Genomic DNA, 18,611 nt, shown 5'->3' with positions numbered 1-18,611 from the left:
CCACTTTAAACAAATATGATTTCCCCCAAAAAATCCCGGGAACTGTAGTTTAAGGGTGCTGAGAGTTGCTAGGAGACCCCTGTTGCCCTCCCACAGCTGCAGTTCCCAAGGTTCCCTGGGAAGAGGGATTGATTGTTAAACCACAGGACTCTTAAAGTGGTAAAATACTGCATTAAATGTATAGTACAGATGGGATCTTGCTGTGCATGTAATATCAATTCACTTACATAGAAAGTGGAAAAGCTGGTCATAACCAGTGTCAAATGCTTACAGGGACAACACTGGTAAGCCCACTTAAACTGCTAAGATGAAAAAGTAGAAGTAAAAAAACCAAACCTCACAAAATAAACGAAGTAAAGCTGGTATCATTTCCAAAACTCCTAATTTGTTCCTTATAAAATAATGTAGCTAATTGGTGTTTGGCAGACCCTTTTATATATACAAGCTATCACAAAAGCAATTTCAAGATCTGTTAATTATATGCCTTTGTGGTGGGTTTTTTATTATTATTTTGTAAAGGCCTTCGACAGATTTAGTAGCTATTATACACTCAACTGCATTCCAAATACAGTGTGTATTTAAAAACATTTATTAGTACTAGTTAATTAGATTGATATTGGCCATAATCACATTCGTACTGAACAAAGAGATTCTTTCCTTTCCGCCGGATCTTCAATTATGGTATTAATCAGACCTTAATGCAGCTGAATTCTCTGTCCTATAAATGGAGCGCTTCCTTCAGAATCCCAACATTTAAAAGTCCGCTGCTAGAGTTGTGGCCCAAACTACTGCATAAGAAGAACCTTCTGGGTCAAACCAATGGCCCATCTAGTCAAACACCCTCTTCTCGTGGTGTCCAAACAGATCCCTATGGAAAACCTTCAAGCGTAGGACCTTAGCACAAGAACAGTCTCCTCTCCTGTGGTCTCCAGTAACTGGCATTTGGAAGCATTTCTGCCTCCAAGCATGGAGGCAGAGCGTAGCCATTGTGGCCAGTACGCTATTTGTGTGCCAAAGCAGATCCCACCCCAAGTGTGCACAGATAAGCATTCTCAATGGCGGCAGCTTTCTCCCCAAAAAATTCCGAAGCCTAAGGTTGTGCTGTTCTTCTGCTTTTAAATTTAAAGACAGTAGCTGCTGTGTGTGTGTGTGTGTGTGTGTGTGTGTGAGAGAGAATTTACATCCCTGTGGGACAGGAGAACATTGGGCATTTCACCTGACTTTCAAATTAGTGGTGGGCAGCTTCCCTCCCAACCTGCAGGAGAAATAATAATAATAATAATAATAATAATAATAATAATAATAATAATAATAATAATAATAATAAATAAATAAATAAATAAATTATACGCTGCCCTTCGCAGTTCAGAAAACTGGGCTCAAAGTTGCTAACAACAAATTTAAAACACTTAATTGATGCAACAGAAAACAGCATAAAATACAGTATAAAATGTGAATAACAATAAATTCAGAATTCAAAATCAATTTAGGGGGGAAATCCATCCAATAAACATTAGTTGATCACCAGGGCTAGCTGGGTGGATTAGTCCCATTTGGGCCAGCGAGGAGACCAGGGGAGAATTAGCTGTGGGATCCCAGAGTAGGTAATCTTCATAAAAAGGGGAGGGGGGGAAGGAAGGGGAATAAAAGATCAGGCTGAATTCAAATTAAAGGCCAGGGGGAATAGTTCTGTCTTACAGGCCCTGCGGAAGGAAGTTAAATCCTGCAGGGCCCTGTTCTCATGGGACAGAGCATTCCACCAGGTCAGAGCCATCACTGAGAAGGCCCTGGCCCTGGTGGAGGATAATCTGACTTTCTTAGGGCCCGGGACTTCTAAACTATGGTTATTCATGGTCCTCCGCAGGGCATACCAGGAGAGGCAGTCCCATAAATATGAGGGCCCTAAGCACAGAAATAACTTCTGTGGGACTCTGCCTTAGCTCAGGGGCAGAAGACATGCACAGTTGATTTCTGGTTCAACCCCTGGCATGTAGAGAAGGGTCATAGCTCAGTTGTAGAGAATCTGCTCTGCATGTAAGGCAGACCCAGGTTTAGCTCCAGCTTCTCTATGCAGCTTCTCTTAAGAGACCTCCGGCTGGTAAGTGTTGACCAGAGATTGGGAAGCTCAGTCCCAGAGGCCAGATGCAGGTCTCCAGCTCTCTATTTGGCTCTCTCTCCAGGTCTATCTCTTACTATCCCTATTTCTCATACCCCCTTTTTTCCTGGCTGAAGTATACCGGACTCTTGTTTGTCTGGAGAGCGGTGTTTCAGAGAATCTGGTCTGCTGTTGTTGGCATCTGTCTGTCTCGAGAGGCAATAGAATTCACCTGCCGGGGTGAAGTCAGACCTCACTGTAGTGACACAAGCCTGGGCAGTGTGTATGGAGGTCCTGGGCTGCCCAAACGACAAAACCCCCATCCTGGCCTCGCTGATACAGCCCAAAGGAAAGCTGAGCTGGTTTGTAACCAGCTTGGCTGCAGGAGTTGCTGGAAGGAGACATACAAGGTGCCAACAGACCATCTTAGGGACTGGGATGTGGGTGGCACTGTGGTCTAAACCACTGAGCCTCTTGGGCTTGCCAATCAGAAGGTTGGTGGTTCGAATCCCCACGATGAGCTCCCGTTGCTCTGTCCCAGCTCCTGGCAACCTAGCAGTTCAAAAGCATACCAGCGCAAGTAGATAAATAGGTACCGTTGTGGTGGGAAGGTAAACGGCATTTCCATGTGCTCTGGCTTCTGTCACGGTGTTCTGTTGAGCCAGAAGCGGTTTAGTCAAGCTGTCTGTGGACAAACACCGGCTCCCTCGGCCTGAAAGCGAGATGAGTGCCACAACCCCATAGTCGCCTTTGACTGGAATTAACCATCCAGGGGTCCTTTACCTTTACCTTTTTTACTTAAGGACTCCACTCTAGATTTGTGTAGGGTTTACTCGTTACTGTTTTCTTTTCCCACAATGCAGAGGAGGTTTAGGATCAGAGTTTTCCTTCTCCTAGGTGGGCTGCCTTCCCAGGTGGACAAACCCCATCTGCCCCACACTTCCTTCTACAGCACGTGCAGAAACCACCTTCTTGACCATTGGACCCACTATTGGTCTGCTCAATCTGCCAGAGTCTGTGTCTTTGCATGCAGGGGAAGTCCGCAAGTCACGAAGTATTCAAGTTCCATTGGCTACCCTCACCTGGTTTAACTGGCCAGTCGAAGGATGGCGACAGCTTCTAGGAACCACAGGTGAAAGCTGTGAGCTACTCCCTGCCACAGTACATGGTACTAGATCAGTGTTTCTTAGACTGGGGCCTCCAGCTGTTGTTGGACTACAACTCCCATCATCCCTAGCTAGCAGGAGCATGGGTCAGGGATGATGGGAGTTGTAGTCCCAAAACATCTGGAGACCCAACTTTGAGAAACACTGTACCAGACTGATACAAAGCAGTTCCCCATGTTCCTACGATGATCACTGTATATTTGCATAGCAAATTACTACACACACATCCATATACATCCCATCGTGTTTTGTGTTTTGATTTTTGCACTGGGAAGCCACAAAGAGTACAGTAGGGGGCAGTGCATGAACATGATAAATCTGAAGAAAATTCTCTTTTTTTACTGATTACTGAGGAGCAGTTGTGTTGGCCTGTAGCAGTAAACAGAAAGTCAGGGAGCGCAGTGGCTCTGTAAAGCCTCTGTTGTTGTTTTTTACAGCACTGGCATATAGATTCTGCCAGGCAAATCTTGAAAGCTCCTGCTTGCAGAAAGCTTACGTCTCTTTTTTTGTGGCATAGAACGAAACATTGTGCTGCAGCCATACCCTTCATGATATCAGGCTGTCATCCAGTGCAATCCCATTGAACACTGTGGGACTTACTTCTGAGTAAATGTGTGTCCTGGATCCGCGATGTTGGTTACCTTATTGTTCGCTCCATAAGACGTACCTGACCATAAGACACACCTAGTTTTTAGAGGGGGAATGCAAGAAAAAATATATACCTTGAAGGGAGCACTGAGCAGAGCCTTGCAGGCTTTTCCCTGACAGGCTGCCCTTCTCCCTCCTCGGGGGAAAAGCCCCCAAGAGCCCCCAAGAGCGCTCTTGCGGGCTTTTCTACGAGGTGGGGGAAGAGACTGAGGGGCTGTCCTCTGTCCCTTCTCCCACCTCCCGCAAAAGCCAGCAAGAGCCCTTTAAAGAGCGTGTGTAGTGTGTGTGCAGCTCTTGGGGACTTTTCCCGCCTGCATTCGCTCCATATGATGCACACACATTTCCCCTTACAGTGGTGCCTCGCAAGACGAAAATAATCCGTTTCGCGAGTCTCTACGTCTAGCGGTTTCTTCGTCTTGCGAAGCAACCCTATTAGCGGATTAGCGCTATTAGCGGTTTAGCGGCTTAGCGGCTATTAAAGGCTTAGCGGCTAAAAGGCTATTAGCAGCTTAGAAAAAGGGGGGGGGAGCGAAAAAAATCACAAGACTCGCAAGACGTTTTCGTTTTGCGAAGCAAGCCCATAGGGAAATTCGTCTTGCGAAGCGCATCGAAAAACGGAAAACCCTTTCGTCTAGCGGGTTTTTCGTCTTGCGAGGCATTCGTCTTGCGGGGCACCACTGTACTTTTTAGGAGGTAAAAAGTGTGTCTTATGGAGCAAAAAATATGGTAACTAAAAGTCAACTCACAGTCCTACAACTGCTCCCCAAGCCTCTGTAGAGCCGCTCAGATATTATTCCAAGCCTTGACTTCTCAACAACAACAAAAAATCATTGGTAATTTTTATTTTTATTTTTATTTTAGATATTTCCCGTCTTGTATCTTCCTGTTCATTCAAGGAATTCAGGGTAGTTTGTATCACAACAACTCTGAGGAGTGGATTAGCCTGAGAGCTCATGGCTGCCCCAAGGTCACCCAGTGAGATTCAGAGTTGAGTGGTTAATTGAACTCTAGGGTCTGCCCAGTCCAAGCTGAGCGTTCTTTTCACTGCAACAATCTAGAGATGCATTTTCTTCTCTCCCTGGTGCAGCGATTTCGCTAAAAGTTTGAGCTGGGGAGTCCTTAGCTTAAATTAGCCTTCTGTGGAAGTCCAAGAGATCTAGCTTCAGACCCCACAGCCAACTTGGTTGTATTAGGAGTCATAATGCAAAACACTTGGAGGTCACCAAGTTGACCAAGGCTGGCTTAGATCTTGATTCATCCATGCATTCACTAGGTAAGCCAGTGTCTTGTCTGTGGGCCTCAGTCCTTCTGTCTGCAATATGGGGAGAACGTTCACCTACTTTGCAGGGTTGTTGAAAGGGGTGCTGAGACGATACACGTGAAATGCTTTCCACATCTTACAAGGGAGATGATGGGTATTATGTAGAAATAGGATGCCTGATACTACTATTTGCAGAACCACTTTCACAACTGAACTGACATAGACATGAGCCTCTGTGTGTGTTACATGTCTGTCCTCCTGAAAATGCTACAATATATGTTAGATCTTTGCATTTATTTATTGATCTATAAGTCAGGTTTGTTTTGTTTTTTTAATTACATAATCAAGGTGGGGATCAGTACCATCGAAGTATGTATATATGCGGTTCAGAGAGTTAGCATGGCATAGGAGTTTGAGGCAAAAGAATTGATAGAAAGTATACTGTTCATGCACAATGCCCAAATTTCAATCCCTGGCACCGGCAATGGCAATAGGATTTCCTGTAGTGGATAAGAGAGTATTAGATATAATAATCATAATTTATTATGTATACCCCACCCATCTGACTGGGTTCCCCCAAACATTCTGGGCGGCTCCCAACAAAATACAGTGTTACCTGGGGTTACAGATGCTTCAGGTTACAGACACTTCAGGTTACAGACTCCGCTAACCCAAAATAGTACCTCGGGTTAAGAACTTTGCTTCAGGATGAGAACAGAAATTGTGCAGTGGCAGCCGGAGGCCCCATTAGCTAAAGTGGAGCTTCAGGTTAAGAACGTACCTCCGGAATGAATTAAGTTCTTAACCTGAGGTACCATGATAAAACATCAAACATCAAAAACTTCCCTAAACAGGACTGCCTTCAGATGTCTTCTCAAAGTCAGATATTTGTTTTTCTCTTTGACATCTGGTGGGAGGACGTTCCACAGGGCGGGTGCCACTACCGAAAAGGCCCTCTGCCTGGTTCCCTGTAACTTGGCTTCTCGCAGCGAGGGAACCACCAGAAGGCCCTCAGAGCTGGACCTCAGTGTCCGGGCAGAACGATGGGGGTGGAGACATTCCTTCAGGTATGCTGGGCCGAAGCCATTTAGGGCTTTAAAGGTCAGCACCACTACTTTGAATTGTGCTCAGAAACATACTGGGAGCCAATGTAGGACTTTTAGGACTGGTGTTATATGGTCTCAGCCGCCACTCCCAGTCACCAGTCTAGCTGCTGCATTCTGGATTAATTGTAGTTTCCAGGTCACCATCAAAGGTAGCCCCACATAGAGCGCATTGCAGTAGTCCAAGCAGGAGATAACCAGAGCATGCACCACTCTGGCGAGGCAGTCCGCAGGCAGATAGGGTCTCAGCCTGTATACCAGACAAATTATAGACAGAGGCAGAAATGCTTCTGAATGCCAGTTGCTGGAAGCTACAGGATGGGAGAGTCCTTCTGTGCTCGGATACTACTTGCACGTTTCCCATAGGCACCTGGTTGACCACCAGGCGAAAAAGATGCTAGACTTGGAGGAACATTGGCCTGATCCAGCAGGCTCGTCTTTGTTGTTGTTGTTTAGTCGTTTAGTCGTGTCCGACTCTTCGTGACCCCATGGACCAGAGCATGCCAGGCACTTCTATCTTCCACTGCCTCCCGCAGTTTGGTCAAACTCATGCTGGTAGCTTCGAGAACACTGTCCAAGCATCTCGTCCTCTGTCGTCCCCTTCTCCTTGTGCCCTCCATCTTTCCCAACATCTGGGTATTTTCCTGGGAGTCTTCTCTTCTCATGAGGTGGCCAAAGTATTGGAGCCTCAGCTTCAGGATCTGTCCTTCCAGTGAACACTCAGGGCTGATTTCCTTAAGAATGGATAGGTTTGATCTTCTTGCAGTCCATGGGACTCTCAAGAGTCTCCTCCAGCACCATAATTCAAAAGCATCAATCTCGTCTTAGAGTCTTACAATGGTATTTTATTTGTTAAGAAATTTGCCAGCTGTAGCTCAATGTCAGAGCATCAGCCGTGGTTGCAGAAGGTCTTGGGTTCAACTCCTAGCATCTCAAGGTCGGATGCAGAGTCTCAACCGGTCAGTGTTGACGTTCCTGAGCTTTTCTGTATGAGCTAAAAATGCTGCCATGAGTCTTTGGATTAAATTCACTCAACCAAGATTATTACAGTGGTACCTCGGGTTACAGACTGTAATGGGATGATGAGCTGCTTGTGCGTAAAATCCTAGTCCCTCAGAGTTTGGTTAAGTCCGCAAACCTCTGTCTATAACAGAGCCCCTTAAGCATGGCTCCGTCAGTCGCTAGCAGAATCCGACAGTGGGCGCTTACGGAATCTCTTCCAGCATAAAAGCTCCTTAACGGAAATGCGTCTTCTGGACTCTCGGCGCGACAGTTTCCGGCGAGGAGTGGGTGTCCCTATAGGAGGTCCTGAAACCTCCCCACTGTTTTCGCTGGAAGTGTCTCTGAGCCATCCCTCCGACTCACTTTCCCTTGGAGTTCCTTCTCTCCCCCTGCTGGTTCCCTCTTCAGCTGCTAAGTCTCTCTCAACCTCTGTGAGCCCTTCCACCTCCTGTCCTTCCGATGGCAGTGCCCTGACACAGACGCTTCAGCTTACAGATGCTTCAGCTTACAGACTCTGTTAACCCAGAAATAGTACCTCAGGTTAAGAACTTTGCTTCAGGATGAGAACAGAAATTGTGCTCCGGCGGCGTGGCGGCAGCAGGAGGCACCACTGTATCTCAATTCCTGCTCACAAGACTCCAACTGTATTGTTGTTGCTTTACTTCTAAACCAAATTTTCCATTGCAAAAAAAGAAGATGAAGCCTTGAGGTCCCATTGCTTGCCATTAAATTCACTCGGCCAAGATTATTACAGTACAGTGGTACCTCTAAGAACTTAATTCATTCTGGAGGTCTGTTCTTAACCTGAAACTGTTCTTAACCTGAGGTACCACTTTAGCTAATGGGGCCTCCCGCTGCTGCTGCACGATTTCTGTTCTCATCCTGAACCCGAGGTACTATTTCTGGGTTAGCGGAGTCTGTAACCTGAAGCGTCTGTAACCTGAAGCGTCTGTAACCTATATTGTTGTTGCTTCTAAACCAAATTTTTCATTGCAAAAAAAGAAGACAAAGCCTTGAGTTCCCATTGCTTGCCCCCTCTCCCTCTTTATTTTAAGCTGTTTTTCAGGCATTGTCATGACTGTTGACTCTGACAAATTTGAAATAAGAAATGCTCGTTCTTTGGGAGGAAACAGTTGATTAAACTGACAGAGACAAATAGCTTGGCGGCATTTCTGGTGGCCCTTTTAACCCCTTTCCCTGCAAATATTCATCCGGGGAGACGGCTGAGAGTGAGAGGGGTCAGGAAAGGCTCTCATCTTGGGGTCTATGAATGGCGGCGGGAGCCCCGCGATATGAAATGCTGATTATTTGCAGTCCTTAACTCAGTACGGATGTGTCGTGCTGTTGTGCTGCTCATGAATATTTCGAAACAGAAGACCAATTCTCCTGGACTGCATGTGTGGACAGACATGCAGGATGACTTGCGGCGATTAGACTCATGTTTATACCATTTGCTAGTTCTTGGAAGTAGTTTACATAAAATGCAAATACACACACATGCAACAGACACAACTGCGACAAAGCAATGAAATGCAAATGTCTGGATCTACAGTACAGCTGTACCTTGGAAGTCGAATGGAATCCATTCCGGAAGTCCGTTCGACTTCCAAAACATTCGAAAACCAAAGCACAGCTTCGGATTGGCTGCAGGAAGCTCCTGCAGCCAATCGGAAGCCACAGAAGCCCTGTTGGACATTCGGCTTCCAAAAATAGTTCGCAAAGCGGAACAGTCGCTTCCAGGTTTGCGTTGTTTGGGAGCCAAAATATTCGGAAACGAACTGTATGACTTCCAAGGTACAACTGTACAAGATAAAGTCGGAGTACAATGAAAAAAGCCATCTTTCTGGGCCGTGCAGATCAGGGGGTACAATTCCAATCTACAACTTAGCTTCTTCCCTCTTTCCTTATGGCAGATATGAGCCTATTGTAGGTAGGCACCTTCTTTTCTCAGCTGCTTAAAATATATTAGTTTAGGAATGCCTATCCTGTCATGGTTGCTTTAGTTGAGATTCCTGCATTGCAGGGGGTTGGACTAGATGATCCTTGGTGTATCTTCCAACTCTACGATTCTATGATTCTGTCAAGACACCCAGAAGTTACACTTGTTTCATTTATTTTTAAGCCAACGTTAGTTCTAATCACCATTTGAATAGTTTCAAATATCTGTTTATTGTCAGTGATTTTTAACATTTCTTCCTATATACATAAAAGGGGAAGGCTGTCGTCACGCTGCAGTTGAGGAACAGCAGGCAGTTAAGCAAACTGTGTGGGTGGCAGGCAGCCCAGACAAGCTGGTTTAACTGGGGGAGGGGGGAGCACTGTGAAACATCTCCTCCCCTCTGTTAAACATTCCTGCAGTGAGGTTTAACGGTGGGGGGGGGGTGTGCTTCACAGAGTGGTTTGGAAACTGTTGTGATACTCTTCCCCTTCTTTTAAAATGGCTTTATGATTGAGCAGGGAGGAGAAAGGCTTGGGGCAAGCAGGTTTTTATTTTTATTTTTATTTTTTGGGGGGGGGGGGTTACGCTGCTTAGAAATTTTCTTGCAGTCAAGTGGTATATAAAAGGTAAAGGTACCCCTGCCCGCACGGGCCAGTCTTGCCAGACTCTAGGGTTGTGCGCTCATCTCACTCTATAGGCCGGGAGCCAGCGCTGTCCGCAGACACTTCCGGGTCACGTGGCCAGCGTGACAAGCTGCATCTGGCGAGCCAGCGCAGCACACGGAAACGCCGTTTACCTTCCCACTAGTAAGCGGTCCCTATTTATCTACTTGCACTCGGGGGTGCTTTCGAACTGCTAGGTTGGCAGGCGCTGGGACCGAACGACGGGAGCGCACCCCGCCGCGGGGATTCGAACTGCCGACCATGCGATCGGCAAGTCCTAGGCGCTGAGGTTTTACCCACAGCGCCACCCGCGTCCCAAGTGGTATATAAGTTCTGTTAAATAAATAAAAACAAGACAAAAGCATTTGTGCAACATAAGGAACAGTGCAGATATTGTAACCTAAGGTGCAGGATTGGGCATGGTGCAAATCTTTATTTTTATTTATGGAACAGAAGGTATAACGTGTTCTATTCTGTTTGATGATGGCCTAACAAGCATTTAATGCAATTGCAAGGTACACAAATGGTGTGTGAGAGAGAAAGACAGACAGAGAGAGAAATATTAATATTTCTTTTTTCAGTCCTTAATTTTTGCACTCCTCCACCAATCCTTCTTGTTGATCTGACGGCTTTTGAAGTGTGCTACACAGATCTACTGAACTAGCTACATATGCAAATGAGGCTAAGATTAATTAACACCTCTTATTCCCTGTGTACAGAACTGGATGAGAAATGTAATTGCAGCCACAAGACTTATTCTGCTGTCTTTTTTTTTTTTTAATACATGTATCTCTAGACTCATCATTATGACAGTCTTGAAATAAATGAGTAGAGAGAAGAATCCCTCTAAATGTTCTTAATTAAATAACTAGTGTAACTCTGCAACATAGATCAAAGCCTGCTGATTTTCAAATATTTTTTTTTCAGATGTATGTGTTATTTTAAGTGGGTAATATGTTTTACTGCTCTTGAGTGGAGGTAACCCAGGAAAATTTGAGATTAGTGTGGCTTAAACATATCTGTCTGTGTGTGGGATTGTGCCTTTTTAAAAATCACACCCATCCTTAAATGGGTCCTATAAAGTAGGTAATAGGGATCCACGCCATTTGCCAGCAGTGTGGAATGTAGCAATGCAACTTGTTGTTGTTTAGTTCTTCTCATGAGGTGGCCAAAGTCTTGGAGCCTCAGCTTAAGGATCTGTCCTTCCAGTGAGCACTCAGGGCTGATTTCCTTAAGAATGGATAGGTTTGATTTTCTTGCAGTCCATGGGACTCTCAAGAGCAATGCAAGTAATCAGCACCTATTGAACCATGCCTGTTACATCATTGATGTTTGAGCAGCATGGACTCTAGCCCTCCTAGCTGAGGTTTCCCCCACTGCTGAGATCTTTCAACAGAAAATACTCCCCTCGGATTATGGAACTTTATCAGATTTTGATAATTTTCTTTTGTCAACTTCTCCTTTAAATCCATTCATTTTATTGGTATTTTCTTCTCAATGTTTAACTTTATTTAAGCTGCTTAGATGGCATTATTAAGCGGTATATAAACCTTGCTCTTAAAAGTGCTTGTGCATTGCATAGTTAAACTATGGAACTTGGTGGTCTCCTTCATCTGTAAATTCATCACCATCCATCCAAGGCTTTCATTTCCAATCAGGGCATCGTACCAAGTCTCCTTCATCTGAAGAGACTTTCTGGATCCACTCAAGGTCTGTCTGGTCCAGCATGCTGCTTCCAGCTGTGGTTGTCTAGGTGGTACGATGGCAACAGCCCTCTCCTGCTGTTTCTCCCCAACCATGAACTTGGATATCGCAGTTCGTTATCAAGGCCAATGCCACTGTCTTCAACCTCAGACTGGTTGCTTGCAGCAAGCAACAATTGCCTCCCAGCCAAGCAGGCGTGGACCTTCCAGTTGAGAATTCAGACACAACAGTTTTTCTTTCACACACACACACCCAGCCTGTGTGTGTTTTCCCTTCAGACACAGTGCTGAAGGGAAAAAGCTAGGAAGGAAAATCACAGAGCAGCCTGGAAGAGCAGAGGCAAAAGAAGACCCCCAGCATGTACAGTAGGGCCGCTGGGAGAGCAATCCATACATAGAATTAATATTTGCAAGATTTTTCCGTCCACTGCATACTGTCTTCTTTCTCAGCCCTACGTAGGAGCTTGATGTAAGCATCTTTACTTAGAACTAAGACTCAGTGAGTCCCCTATAATTTATTTCGTAGTAAATATGCTCATTAAGAGGAATGTTAAATAATAATAATAATAATAATAATAATAATAATAATAATAATAATTTATACCCCACCCATCTGGCTGGGCTTCCCCAGCCACAGATGTCTTCTAAAAGTCTGGTAGTTGTTGTTCTCTTTGACATCTGGTGGGAGGGCGTTCCACAGGGCGGGTGCCACTACTGAGAAGGCCCTCTGCCTGGTTCCCTGTAACTTGGCTTCTCACAGTGAGGGAACTGCCAGAAGGCCCTCGGTGCTGGACCTCAGTGTATGGGTAGAATGATGGGGGTGAAGACACTTCTTCAGATATACTGGACCAAGGCATGTTGATAGCTGCCAGCCATGATGGCTATGATCTGCCTCCATGGTTGAAAGCAGCAGTGCTTCTGAACACTGATTGTTGGAAACCACAGGAAGGGATGGCGCTCTTGTGTTCATGTTCTTGAGTTCTGTTTGTGGGCCACTGTGAGAACTGGATGCTGGACTAGATGGACAATCAACCTGATCCAGCAGGCTATTCTTACCATAGTCCACAATCTAAAGCAGGCATCCCCAACCTGTGGCCCTCCAGATGTTCTGGCCTACAACTCCCATGATCCCTAGCTAACAGGACCAGTGGTCAGGGATGACGGAAATTGTAGCCCAAAACATCTGGAGGGCTGAAGGTTGGGGATGCCTGATCTAAAGACTCAGATGGAGTGTCAGGCCCAAGCTACTTCCTCGGTTTGGGGGAGAACCTTCACTACCTCATTTAAGTCCTTTGTGGCCAACCACAAGGTCACATGCCTGCTGCTGTCCTTGGACGCAGCATATGAGGTCCCTGCAGTCTCCACAGCCTTTGCTGAAACCTGTAAGCACAAAATAAGTCAACAGCCCTTCAGCCAGCTCCTCCAGGGAGGTGGACCCCACCACAATACAGTGGTGCCTCGCAAGACGAAATTAATTCGTTCCGCAAGTTTTTTCTTCTTGCGAGTTTTTCGTCTTGCGAAGCACGGTTTCGCATAGGAATGCATTGAAAATCAATTAATGCGTTCCTAGGGAAACCGACTTCAGACCAGGTCCGGGGACAGTCTGTCCCCCGACCTCTTCTGAAGGCTGGAGGGGGGGAAGGGCTTTTCTTCCCACCCCCAGCATTTTAAAAAACCCCGGGACAGCAGAGGACTTCTCCGCTGTCCGGGGCGATCTTAAAATGCTGGCGGGCGGCATTTTAAAATCGCCCGGGACAGCGGAGGACTTCTCCGCTGTCCGGGGCGATTTAAAAGCCCCTGGGAAGGCAGGCAGGGGGGACAAAGAATTTCGCCCCCTGCCCGCCTTCAGAAGAGGTCCTGGACCTCTTCTGAAGGCCGGTGGGGGGCAAAAGTCTTTGCTCCCCCCTGCCTGCCTTCCCGGGAGAGCGGAGAAAGGCAGCACGTTTTTCCACTGTCCCGGGAAGGCAGTCCTGGACCTCTTCTGAAGGCGGGCGGGGGGCAAAAGTCTTTGCTCCCCCCTGCCTGCCTTCCCGGGAGAGCGGAGAAAGGCAGCGCGTTTCTCCGCTGTCTCGGGAAGGCAGGCAGGGGGGAGCAAAGACTTTCGCCCCCCGCCCGCCTTCAGAAGAGGTGGGCGGGGGGCGAAAGTCTTTGCTCTCCCCCGCCTGCCTTCAAAAGCCGTCTGGGACAGCGGAGAAACGCGCTGCCTTTCTCCGCTCTCCCGGGAAGGCAGGCAGGGTGGAGCAAAGACTTTTGCCCCCCGCCCGCCTTCAGAAGAGGTCCAGGACCTCTTCTGAAGGTGGGCGGGGGGTGAAAGTCTTTGCTCCCCCCGCCTGCCTTCAAAAGCCGTCGGGGACAGCGGAGAAACGCGCCGCCTGGGGCGATTTTAAACCCGCTGTCCCGGGTTTTTTTAAATGCTGCCGGGTGTCAGCGCTGCCGCCCGGCAGCATTTTAAAATCGCCCCGGACAGCGGAGAACTCCCCCGCTGTCCCGGGTTTTTAAAAAACCTCTCCGCCCCCCCACCAGGCTTCGGAGCAGCCTTCCGAAGCCTGGCGGTGGGAGGAGGTCTGAGGACAGTGGGGAAGAGGCGCTGCGCTTCCCCGCTGTCCCGGAGATTTCCCTATGGGCTTTCGTCTTGCGAAGGAAGCCCATAGGGAAATTCGTTTTGCGAAGCGCCTCCGCGACGGAAAACCCTTTCGTCTAGCGGGTTTTCCGTCTTGCGAGGCGTTCGTCTTGCGGGGCACCACTGTACAGGCCTTGACAGCCTACTTAAGGTTACAGTTGGCTCTAGCTCCCTGCAGAAACAGCATCTCCCTTAGTAGTTTCCTTAGCAAGTTCCTTTAGAGCTATCCAAGGTCCTGAATATGTTCCTCCTTTGCTTCACCAGTCTAAGAGCTTTCTCCCCTCAAGCATAAATTGTATGCTCTCTGGAACCCACAAACAGGGAATGGAGAAGGTGGACCTCTCAAAGCACTTTGTAGTTCTCTCAAAGCACTTTGTAGTCTAGGACAGGCACGTCCAACAGGTAGATCGTGATCTACCAGTAGATCATTGGACGTCTGTAGTAGATCACTGGTAGATTATTGGCTCCCCCTCAAAGAAGCTCAACAACTTTGACCTGAACCCCTAAAAAACAGGCCTTCCTCCTCCCTAAAAAAAGCTCAAGGGGGGTAGATCACTGCCAGTTTTTAACTGTAGATCGCAGTCTCTTGGGAGTTGGCCACCCAACCAGGAATATCCTGTTCGTTGCGTAACTTGGTTCATCTTGGCAATCTTGCCCCAGTAGCTGTTGGCAGAACTTTATTCCATCTGTTTTGCCTAATCCAGTGGTTACCAAATAATAATAATTAAAAAAACCTTGGGCTGCCACCCCTTTGGTTCCATAAACTCGTCCCCAGTGCCCACCATAGGTGCCATCTCGCGTGAAAGATTGTGGGTGCCCACAACCAAGGGCTTCAACTTGGCTGAGGGGCTCAGCCCCCACAAATATATTATTGCGGGTGCCAAAGCATCCACGGCTCCCTGGAGTTGGCGCCAGTGGTGCCCAATGTGTGCGCGTGTGTGTGTGTGTGTGCGTGCGTTTGTTCTTCATGCTGCTGGAAATGTTTACCGCTCCTCCGTTTTCATTTGTTTTGGGGTGTTGCATTTAACTGGCGTGGCCTTTCCTCTTTTGAAAGTCAGCTGGTTTATTATCATTTGAAAAGGAGTATGCCTCATAAGGGGGAGTGGGGAGATTGAAGGGCATAGTGTGCTCTCCACCCCCCCATGAAAAATGCAAAATAATCACAACTTCAGGTAGAATAATGAGCTCTCATTGCTTTGAGCCAAGGTGGAATGCTCTCATAAATGATTCATAGTCAACCAACTGACAATATAAATGAAGAAATCCTCAGTTTTCATTCTGTAGCCCCCACCCCAGCAGCAGCATCTTATTTCGTTATTTTTTTGTTGCTTTTGTCTGTGTTTTGTGTGCTCTGTCTGTTGTAGGGCTGGCCACTCTATCTATCTATCAATGCACAAATAAATACATACATAAATATACATACACATACATATACACATGTGCACACAGTTACGCAAAACACAGAGAAACACACACATATTGTAGAATCATAGAATTGTAAGGGAGTGACAGGGTCATCTAGTCTTTCCCCCTGTAATGCAGGAATATTTTGTCCAAAACCACCAGAATGCCTATATTACCGAAATCCAATTGACAAAACACGTCAACGGAACAGGCCGTATAGTAACAATCGCAAAGTTATTTACTAGAGGCTACTTCTCAAAAATTAGATATAGCTTCTCATAATGTCAAAATCAACATCGTGACATAATATATTAAAATGTAGCTTTTCAGTTGACCACTAAGTCCAATACAGTGGTTACAGAGGCTTCAGGTTACAGACGCCGCTAACCCAGAAATAGTACCTTGGGTTAAGAACTTTGCTTCAGGATGAGAACAGAAATCGCACAGCGGAGGCAGCGGGAGGCCCCATTAGCTAAAGTGGTACCTCAGGTTAAGAACAGTTTCAGGTTAAGAACGGACCTCCGCAACGAATTAAGTTCTTAACCCGAGGTACCACTGTATGTACAAAATATAAATCCTATTTTGTCAGTGCTGTAGAATATTCTTTTCTGATTTCTTCATCTTCTCTTGTATTTTTCTGTCTGACGTATTCCTTAGAAGTGTGGCATGAAATAATATTTTGTCCAACATGGCTCTCGAATCCACAACCCCAAAATTAAGTTTTGTATAACACACACGCACGCGCATATACACAGAGACAATTTCAAGCTATCTGAAAGAGCATATTCCCTTGTGCAAACCTGCCCAGGTTTTGAGATCTGGGGGTGTGCTTCCCTCGGTCTCCCCCCCCTCCTCACAGGCACACTTGGTGGGGATGTGGGAGCGGGCCTCCTTGGTGGTGGCTCCTAGACTTTGGAACTCTGTCCCTGGATAAACAAAACTAGCTCCCTCCTTTTTGCTTTCCTGCCAGCAGGTGGAAAACTTCCTTGTTCCAAAAGGCTTTGGGGAGCTGACTTCTTTTAATTAAAGGCCTGAAATGATCCTTGAAAAGTTTTGCCCCTGGCAACAAGTTTTGCCCGGCAACAGGGTTGCCTTGGCAACAGACTTCTTTATAAGGCATGCTCTAGAGGAGAGCGAGTTCAAGGCTGGTTATTCTGTCCAGACAGCTGAAAGGCAGAGAGGAGAAATCATTCCACTTTCATTGTTTTACTTTATTTTCCTTAGACCAGTAGCTGTATACGTTGTAACATTTATTTATTCCATATTTATTCAAGCATAACTGGAATGGGTGAGGTGTTTATTCCCACGTGGGAAGGTAAAGGTAAAGGGACCCCTGACCATTAGGTCCAGTCATAGCCGACTCTGGGGTTGCGACCCTCATCTCGCTTTAATGGCGAACCAGAGCAGCGCACAGAAACGCCATTTACCTTCCCACCGGAGTGGTACCTATTTATCTACTTGCACTTTGACATGCTTTCAAACTGCTAGGTTGGCAGGAGCAGGGCCCGAGCAACAGGAGCTCACCCCGTCGCAGGGATTCGAACCGCCGACCTTCTGATTGGCAAGTCCTAGGCTCTGGTGGTTTAACCCACAGCGCCACCCGCGTCCCTCCTGCTGACTGAAAAAAGGAACCCCCAAATGATTGGCGTGGGGCTCTGATAATAAATAAAGATGCCATAATAATTCATGATGATCCGCCTTCTCTCCAAATGCAGGCAAACTTTTCCACATCGATTTTGGCTACATCCTGGGCCGCGACCCAAAACCTCTCCCCCCACCCATGAAACTGAACAAAGAGATGGTAGAAGGCATGGGGGGGACGCAAAGCGAGCAGTACCAGGAGTTCCGCAAGCAGTGCTACACAGCTTTCCTTCACCTGCGCAGGTAATCTTTTTAAGTTCTTCCGCTGCTGGGCTGGCCAGCCGGCTCTTCCTTTGCTTTTGAGCAGAGAGGCTGTCTGGCTGGCACAATCACAATCACAAACACAATCTTTTCATTTTCACCATCACACTCTTCTTCTGCCCCTGCTCTTGCTTTATTTCTTTATCGTTTTTATAAAAAAAAAAAAAAACAAATAAAAAATGTTCCTCTATTCCAGGCACATCCAACTCTCTAGAGACTACGGTATACTCCTAGTATAATAAAACTGGCAGTGATCTACCCATTGTTATTGCCAAAAGTTGCTGAGCTTTTTGGGGGGAACATTTATGGCAACGGCAGCATAAATGGAACATAGCGCCAGGGACGCAGAGCGATTAATCAGGAGCACACAGGTGATCACTTTTCTTAATCCAGTGATCGACCTGAAGCACCCTAGGGATCGACCGGTTGGACATTCCGGTCGACCGGTTGGACATGTCTGCTCTATTCCATAAAAAAAACAAAGCGGCAGACCACAAATATACAGCAAAAAAATGTGAAAAGCAAAAATCGTGGTTATAATTCTAACATCCTAATTTCAAATTTTCCTTTTACACTTCATTACCTGTTATGCAAATGTGGCCTTTGGATCGATATTGGGTCATGCTAAATTTTAAATCGCAGGGGGATATGGAGACGGATCCAAATTTCATCCCACGAAATTACTACGGTGCAAAACTCCCATGATTTTTATTTTTATTTTTAAATTAACAGGGTTGCAGGTGGGTTTTATTTTCTTTTATTTTTGGAAAGAATGATCCGTGGAAATCACTGCAAGCAGTCCTCTAAGCTTTACACTAAACTTCCATGAGTGGCTTTTCTGTCATATTAAAGGTCACGTAAAACTAGGAATTAAGCAGGTAAGGCAGTGTCGGGAAGATAGACGAAAGTGATACCTGAACGCAGCCTTTTAGTGGCGATCCTTGGGAGACGGATGTGAGGGGATAATGTGAAAGGATGTCTGGGGAAGTAGTGCTCCGTCTTTTTGAAAAGTAGAGATGGGAGGGAGAAAGAAATGCCTTTGATAAGCTGTCATTGATAATGCATTAGAAGCAATTCAGCAGAACGAGAAAACAAAGTTATTAATC

At 46.4% G+C, this 18,611-nt stretch overlaps 1 protein-coding gene across 2 annotated transcripts in view; it reads left to right on the top strand.

Annotated features, from left to right (window-relative positions):
* PIK3C3 (phosphatidylinositol 3-kinase catalytic subunit type 3) overlaps positions 1–18,611 on the top strand; it is a 121,005-nt gene that overhangs the window by 55,909 nt on the left and 46,485 nt on the right. For both annotated transcript variants that reach the window (XM_028748637.2, XM_028748636.2), the window contains one exon: positions 17,319–17,487. In XM_028748637.2, coding sequence (XP_028604470.1) covers positions 17,319–17,487 — 169 coding nt within the window. The remainder of the gene's footprint in view (positions 1–17,318; positions 17,488–18,611) is intronic.

The sequence above is a fragment of the Podarcis muralis genome, chromosome 11 (genome assembly GCF_964188315.1).
Source record: "Podarcis muralis chromosome 11, rPodMur119.hap1.1, whole genome shotgun sequence".
Classification (NCBI taxonomy): domain Eukaryota; kingdom Metazoa; phylum Chordata; class Lepidosauria; order Squamata; family Lacertidae; genus Podarcis; species Podarcis muralis.
The sequence above is the reverse complement of the archived record's forward strand: the minus strand, read 5'-3'. Positions and strand labels throughout refer to the sequence as shown.